Source organism: Dermacentor variabilis, chromosome 4 (genome assembly GCF_050947875.1).
Source record: "Dermacentor variabilis isolate Ectoservices chromosome 4, ASM5094787v1, whole genome shotgun sequence".
Taxonomy (NCBI): domain Eukaryota; kingdom Metazoa; phylum Arthropoda; class Arachnida; order Ixodida; family Ixodidae; genus Dermacentor; species Dermacentor variabilis.
In genome coordinates, this window is record NC_134571.1 from 51,021,251 (window position 1) to 51,029,531 (window position 8,281).

The 8,281-nt window shown below is 41.5% G+C and overlaps 1 protein-coding gene across 2 annotated transcripts; it reads right to left on the reverse strand.

The window, feature by feature from the left end:
* Nucleotides 1-1,855: 1,855 nt before the first annotated feature.
* On the reverse strand, nt 1,856-7,932 carry LOC142579113 (COX assembly mitochondrial protein homolog). Of its 2 annotated transcripts, none has more exons than XM_075688994.1 (4): nt 7,760-7,932; nt 7,497-7,601; nt 6,400-6,490; nt 1,856-2,146 (listed from the first exon to the last, which is right to left on the reverse strand). In XM_075688994.1, the coding sequence occupies exons 1-4, from the start codon at nt 7,926-7,928 to the stop codon at nt 2,005-2,007; spliced, it is 507 nt and encodes a 168-aa protein (XP_075545109.1). In that variant the 5' UTR covers nt 7,929-7,932; the 3' UTR covers nt 1,856-2,004. The 2 variants fall into 2 exon arrangements, with proteins under 2 accessions (XP_075545109.1, XP_075545110.1); XM_075688995.1 differs by having other exon boundaries at nt 7,669-7,932.
* Nucleotides 7,933-8,281: the final 349 nt, after the last annotated feature.

The following is an 8,281-nucleotide window of genomic DNA, read 5'->3' on the forward strand; positions in this document are numbered from 1 at the left end:
ACTCAACTTTTGGCCGGGGCTTTGCCCTTTTGGCTACTTCGGTATGTAGCTTCCAGCACGCTACTGGAGACAAAACGAGAAAAATTCGGGTATTGGTGCAATAGCTCCACTTATAGTTGAAGGATTCAAAAAAATTTTGTGGCATGAGATTTGTGAGATGACGTCCCCTAATAGTGATGCTATGATTCTGCGATTAGTTGCAAAAGTTTTCAGGACCCCTTTAGTCTAGCGGCAACCAGTTGCATCATGTGTTTTTGGTGTACTAGAGAACTGCATGTGTCACAGGAGAAACTAGCGAGGTGGTTAGGCTAGATGTGGAGCATCATCCTATTTGCAGTTGTATCAGGGTCATTTGATAAATACAGAATACCAAATGCACTGTGAACCATATGGTGGAAACATTCTGGTTTTTTTATAGACAGTGATAAAGTGCTAAGTGATGATGATGGACATTAGTAAACAAATTTCCCTTCTGTGAAGGTACATAACACTGGTTTGGCTTTCTTCTTAATGCAAGAATAGAGGGCATGCTACATTTTTCTTGCTAAAAAATCGGGGGTTCATTCAATTTCTACTTTGTTTAGGAGCCTTAATGTAATTTTTACGCGAGTTTTCTGCTTTTGAGCCCATAAAAAGTGTATGCACATTTGATTCGGGGACATGTTTGAGACGGGGCAATATTGCCAAATGAATCAGCGGTAGGTTTTGGGGTTCTTTCTGCCTCTTGTTTAATGCAAGCAGCAAGATAATTTGACAAGTTTCATCGGTCCTATCCGGGTTGATTTAATGGAAGTAAACTGTAGGTTGTTTCAGACCATTTTGCTTTTCGTTGTGTTTCTTTTTTTTTTTCCCATCCTGCCGTGGCAGTCACATGCTGCTGGCTCGCAGTGAAGCATAGACTGGCAATAGCTGCATCTTCTTTGCGGAGTTGCGTGTAACTTCACAAACATGGTATGATGTTCAAAAGACACCAATAAAACTTCATGCGAGGAAAATTAATAAGTGTCCTCCCTCAATGAAAATGAAGAAGAGATTGTCCAGGCAAGGTGCTGAGCCCACAGCCTTTTGATTTAGAGCTGGATGCCTAGATTGCTTGACCATGAAATGCTCTTTTTTTGTTACATAGTACTGATTGTATCAAGTAACATTGTAACACATTGGTGTAACATTGTATGCGAGAACTGCACAACACATTGCACATCGATAGTCTAAAGAGGATTACGAGCACCCATGTGTGCATCCTGTGACAAAGCACACTACAAACACTTTGGTGCCTAAAGGAGGGGCAACAACAGCCAATTAATCAAGACATGGTGTCAGTCCGGTTGAAACACTGTCTAATGATACATGTCTTTCAAGTTAACAATCATTTTACTAAAGTGGAATTTTAACAGAAACAATGGGCTCAGAACTGTGGTCCAACATGTGCTCTTTCATAAACAATGTAGTCCAATTAGGAAAAACATATCCAATGCCACGTCATGTTGATGAATATCAACCAGTATGCAGTTTCAAAAGACTGTCTTAAGAGTACTCTGTAGCATGTCCCAAAACAATATTGAATCTTTACAACTCATAAAGGATTGCTTTAAAATTTTAGGTACATCACAAGGACAATTCATAGAATGACTTGACCACAGCCTTGACCATGAAATGCACAGAGTGATGCATTTTGATGACTGGACTTCTTGTGTAGCTTCCACAGCATCGCAGGCTAAGTACAAAACAAAGTACAATGTGGACATGTTCCAGATTTCTTAACGCTACTCTAAAGGAAGGCCATGATGCCATTTGAAATTTAGCATAAGGTGAATAATTAAATCTTGTACCGAAAACACATGGAGAACCATGCACGACAGAGTCATAAAAAGCTTTATTTACCAGTGGTTAAACACTTTACCTGTAGGAACAACATAAATTTACTCCTGGGCTGCACCTAAAAAAAGTACCTTATCTTTTAGGCTACAGGAGGAATGAAAATACACTACTTGTACTCCATCTCACTCATGCATCACTGGATTCTTCAGCCTTACTCCTGATTTCAGCACGCTTGTCCTTCTTTCGCCACACACCAGTCTCCCGAAAGTTGCTCCTTTCACTCAGGTACTCTTCTCTGCAGATTTGTTGGAAATCGGGATCCTCATACCTGGACAAATTGTGAGCACAAGCTATATAAACGGGGTACTCACATCCAAAGCTCTGGATGTGAGATGTGAGGTACAAAACCATTGCAGAAAACTAAGCACCTACAGAAACCATATTATAACATGCAGGAGTGCACAAATTGCAGGAGTTAACTTCAGAAAAATGCAACTAATTAACAAAATAGATTTGGTACACCTTGAAGTAAATGGGGTCTCGCACTGTTGCTACAAAATTAGCAGCTACATGCAACTTGTTTCTTGGATGATTATCTCTGATCATTAAATTGGCTATGACATTGTCGCTATGGCCACTTGGTGAAAATGGCAAGAACCATGGCGTCACAGTTTTCGCAATGTCAGGGTTAACACCCAAAAACTTCACGCGGGGATTTCGCTTTTCACTTACCCGGACTATCAGGGCTGATAGCGTCACCGAGTTCTCCTCTATGGCTCTTTGCATGCTTCCTATCAATTGCTTATTGCTAGAAGAGACCGCGACGCCATTCGTCATGTATCGCAGAGAGATTTCCTTGATATCCTTCGCAGCTGGACCGATGTTAGTTTTTAGGAGGCACATCGCGTCCTTTGCTGGAGTGTCCATATTAGTCAGTAGTACTTAGAATACTATTAAACTGAGTATTCCCAGTTTACCATTGTAACAGAGAGTGGAGGGGCCAATAATGTTAGACAAACACACACAAAAAAAAAAGAAAAAAAGGAACTGGACTTTCATGCAAACTTCAACCTATTATTGCAATTTCAAATTGCTGCCTCTAAGCCCCTCCCACAAAGAGCACCTGCCGTTTTTGCATGCGTTTTGTGACATGAACAAGTGCAATGCCACCGCTGTGCTATCTACGAAATATTTCCAAACCATGTGTGCACACCTGTGCCGAGAAGGTGCATGCCTACTGTCGTGCAAGTGCGTCTGAGGCTGACTGCTTGGACACACATGTGATAACAAAACCATGCACATATTACTCAGGGTGCATTTCATTTCATCACCCATAAGTGCTGCCAGACTGCTGTACGGTTCAACTGTGACATTAAAAAATTCCACATACAAGTTTTCTACCATACCGAATGCACTGAAATTTTGCCAGATTGCTGTGGGACACAGAGTTCAACATGCAATGCATAATGCCAATTGGAAAATTTGGCATCAAGGCCCCTTTAAGAATATGGAATTCAAGAACAGATAATATTTACTGAACAAGCCTCACTGCTGCAGCAAACATCGAAATCTGCACAATGACATATTTTGCCACTGCCTAAACGTTCTATCTGGAAGAGCAATGCATTTCATAGTACTGAGTTTGCATTTCTCGAAACTGGCGCTAGGTACAAAATTTCTGGCATATGATGCTCATGCCTTGAGGCTCACTTTAATTCTGCAATCTCAAGAGGCCCTCTAAAGCCATAATTTAAAAGTTATCTAGTTACCACAGCCACTATGAAGCTGTCAGAAAAAGATTAATCTATTTCAAATCCCCTATTTTTAATGATGAGAGGCAGTCATTCCTGGAACATGTGGTTATTATGTACCAAAGTTAAAGGCAATGATTAGCCAAAGCAAACACATGCTGTAAAATGACTTTATTTTTCAAATTTTGAATTTCAATAAGTAGCCAACATTTTAGTAAAATATTGACTAGCCACAAATATTTGCCTTAAATATGAAGATTAGAATGCATAGAAACAATAATTTGTCAGCAAAATTGCTGCATATAGACTTCATAAACCTTGCTGAAATCAATAGGCATAAACTAAACAAAGGTGAGACAAATCTCATATTTGAATTTTAGGTTGGAGACTACTCTTATATAAAGTAAAACCAAACACTAGTCTTTCCCATTACCTTCTTCTGAAAAAAAAAAAAGGAAAGAAAAAAGAAACATACATCATTAAAAAGATCAAACAGTTGTTACATAACAAGTGAGCAAAGTTTAGGATTGTGATTTTCCATCAAAAATGGTGGTCAGAAGCCGTGCATTATCTTTATTTGTTTATGAATTTTTTGTTCTGTGAGCTAAGTTTCACTTTCAGAAAACTAACCCTTATATTACTGTTTATAAATTTAGAAATTCACACGATATACTTCGTCATCAAAAATAAACATGGGAGCCAGCTATACTCTGGCAGCCGCAAGTGAAAGGGTTCTCTAATTTGCCTTCGGTTCATTACATAGTCTGCACAGTTCCCTCCATAACTCCTCAGCAGAGGTCCTTAGCCATGCTTACTCAAATGTTGCTCATTACAGATAGTTCCTACACAAGAATCTTTCTTTTTACAGCAGAGCTGTAACGGGGAGTTTTGCAAATCGTTTTCATGCTGTGGTGAAGGCTGGCTTGAGGGAGTGTGGTCAATACAAATGCAAATGCAAGGCAAAGGCACCATGTGTCAGAAACCCGACTTTGCTTAGAAACATGAACATCAATGATTATAAAACGAAAGTTACCTTGCATATATCTTATTCGAATAGTCAACTTATATGTGTGCTGCTTTTTAAACCAGTAATCCGTAATTTTTGTTTCTCAAGTTGTGTTATACCGTACCCGTGTTTGAGGTCAACTAGGCGTTTCTACAGCTCTGGTGATGAAATGCAATGCTCTGGCGCTGTGATGCAGACTGCATGGGAGTGGGCACTAATAATAGCTTGCCGCGAGCATGCTCAAATGCAGCAGCAACTGCTAGAGTGTTTGAGCGAGGTCATGAGCCAGCAAACAGACTCGTAGTACTTTTAAAGAGTGAGAGAACTTTCTTATACAGCTTCACTGTCTTGACATAAAAATTGTAACAGCGCAGACACATGCAACCACAAAGTACCAAGGACGAGACACAAGCACTGACTGTCAACTAAATTTTATTGATAGAATATGGATACCTTATATAAGGGGAAAGGCAGAAGTGAAGGGGGGAAGGAGTGATACAATCGGGGAAAATGACATTGCGCATCGATGAACGAACGTGCCGGCAGACAACAGAATCAGGCGCAGGAAAACAAGAAAACTAGAAAAAAGTAAAAAGTAGAAAAAAAGGCGATGGATACTAACATACAATCAAATCAGTAAGCGGTCGCTTCCAAAAACTGAAGCTCTGCAGCAAAAAGCGATACATATTTCTGTATGTGAAACACTTCCAAACTGACCCGCGCCGTTGCGTCTGCACTCTTACCGAGAATCTCCGTCTCTCCCACTCGAGCCTCGCAACCTGGGCATGCAATTACGTGTGCAACCAAATGTGCGTACTTGTCCTTTAAGTTACTTAAATTTCGGGCATGTTCCCCCAAGCGTTCATTAATGCAGCGGCCAGTTTGGCTGACATAAGCCTTTCCACACTTCAAGGGAATGGCGTATACCACTCCTGTGGAACACTTGATGAATGGCTTCTCATGTTATAGCTGACAACCTCTTTTTTTTCGAGTTGCAGATGCGTGGGCATAACTGTGCCAGCTGTCTTAGATGTATCAGTTGTAAGATTGCCATACATCTATGAAGGACTTTTTTTTCTTTTGACAGCCTGAGCAAGAACTGGATTAGAGCAGTTTAAAACAAAAAGCCTTGCTCCATACTCCGCAAACAAACTGACAAATAAGGGCTTTCTTATATGCACCTTCTCAGATTGACTGCTGCATGATGACATTGTGGAAGCGAGAGCAAGTGATTTTTCACTGCTCTTGACACGAGATTGTAAATTCCCCACTGAACGCAGTGCAATAATATTTGGCTCACATGTTCACAGGAGCCTCTTTAACAAGTCAGCAACATTTTATTACTATGTTAGAAAAAGTGTTTTGTGGCCCCTTTAAGCTAATTCCTATTGAATGATTTTACATTCATTGCATTATGCACTGTGCAAACATGTGCTGCTTACATGATAAAGTGACCAATAGACCACTTTCAACTTGCCCCCTTCACCATTTGTATACACACTTGTTAGTAATATACTAACAAGTAAATACAGAAATTGGGCTAACGTTTTAATTGAAAGAGACAGTCGATCCTAATGCAGAATGTGAAGCCCATCACATGAATAGTTCATAATCACTTCCAGACTAGCAAAAAGTTGACAGTGCTATAATGTCTGTGGTGATAAACTCTAGCTAAATTTGCTCCAAAAACCAAAAACAAAGTTCTGTAAAGACTGTCTATCATGCTTACATGATGGGGAGGAAGCAGTTGTTGCTAGCTAATGAGAGAAACTGCTAGTAAAGGACATGCCTGACATTTCTTGATAGTGAAAATAGAAAACTCACCACTTCTTCAAGCATGCCTTGAGAGCATCGTTTTCCTTCCGGCACATGAACGGTAACATCAAACCTTCTCTTTTGCTGCATTCGCCAAACTCTAAAAGAACAAAAACCAAGATGACCAACTGTGGTTGGACAAGGAATGTCGGCAACATTTGTCAAAACCAAGGTGACATAATGCAACAATAAGTGCTAGCACCAGCACCTGGATTCAAAATTTTCACAGCAGTGGAGGTACACGCCACATACTTCATTAAAACTTCTTTCTGGGTGAGTTGGTGCATATTTGACATAAAAATTGTTACAGCGCAAACACATGCAACCACAAAGTATCAAGGACGAGACACAAGCGCGGCGCTTGTCCGTACTTGATACTTTGTGGTTGCATGTGTTTGCGCTGTAACAATTTTTATGTCACGCCACATACTGTACTCTAATTAAAAGTACAGAGTGAAAGGCTTGCCTTATATGACAGTGCTTTTACGCCAATTGCAATGATTAAAATATAATAAGCCTCTGCTATCAAGCGTCGTACAATAGGATTCACTTTCTAATCTGACGGAATACTGCATAACTGCCGTTAGGTACAACCAGTGGCGTAGCTAGGTCGTCTGGCACCCGGGGCCCATAGGTCTTGTGTCAACCCCCCCCCCCCCAGCTGTAGTCGAGGAAAGCGAGGATATCAACAAGTTCCGGGTGTATATGACACCCCCCCCCCCCCCCTCTAGCCCCTTGCACCCGGGGCCCACGGCCCCCCCTGTTGCTACGCCACTGGGTACAACTTATCGTACTAAACAAACGTGTCAGTCAGTCTCTCAAAGTGGGAAGTCGACGGCATGAGGAAAGCACGTGTATAAGCTGGGGATACTTTTCTGTATCTTTCATCAGCTACTAAAGGGCGAGAGCATCGCATATGCCGAGTTCGGAAGAGCACTTTGCGACACGCGGCTACGCAACTAAGCACGTATTAAGTTTTGTACTACATGACCATCAATCCCCAGTATTCTTAACACCTGTACATGCACTACAAGTCTGTACTGGGCTGCAGAACCGACAATGAGTCTTCTTTCGAGACGCACTCCCCGATTCCACATCGCACGTACTTAGAACGAGGTCCGCGCACTTTTCGTCGCGTGCCTTGTTCCTCATCTTCTGAGGGATGAGGACTTCAACCTCAACTTTCCTCAGCCGTCTGTCACTTGGGTCACCTGGAACATATGCAAGAACGGTGTGTCAAGTATGCGATCAAGACGGCACCTGACAAGCAATACACACCCAAACCATGAGGTCCTCCGGAAAAACTCTTCGGCAGTACCGAAGATTCAGCATGTTCCGCGACCTCCGGTGACATTTGAAATTTGTGTACTTGGTGAAGCACTGAACAGCCAGCAACCAGTTGCTCCCAGCGAGCGACTGCAAGCAGTACTTTTTTTCTCCAGTGAATGATCACACCAGCACGAAAACTTCCGAAACGAAACTCCGCCAACTTCGCATGAACGCCAATTGATGCACCAAGATGCACCAACGAAACGCATAGATTAGCATAGACGAATGACACACCCCGCAGACGGCTTTCCTTTTATATGGTTGTCACATAAGGCACTTTTGATCGCGATAGAACCCGATCGGGATAATGCTTCTCCATCGCAGCTGATTCTTCTTAACAGGCAGAGAAAGGGAGCGAATCATGATCGAGAAATTCATCCAGATCGTGCTCGATCGCAATCGAAGGGGCCCTGTGTGACATCAGTATTAGTAATGTTAAGCAGCGCCAAAAAATATACAACAAAAAGTTTAATTGTTTGCTTTAGAATCCAAGCAATTACTACTTTCTTATTAATTACTTACAACATAGTGTGCTGAAATTATGTCGCGATAAATTTATAAA

Coding starts and splice junctions, on each gene's coding strand:
- LOC142579113 (XM_075688994.1), bottom strand. CDS start 7,928: ATGCGTTTCGTTGGTGCATCTTGGTGCATCAATTGGCGTTCATGCGAA. Junction 7,602..7,759: donor GCTGTTCAGTGCTTCACCAA/GTACACAAATTT, acceptor CATATGTTCCAG/GTGACCCAAGTGACAGACGG. Junction 6,491..7,496: donor GTGCGCGGACCTCGTTCTAA/GTACGTGCGATG, acceptor TTGTTCTTTTAG/AGTTTGGCGAATGCAGCAAA.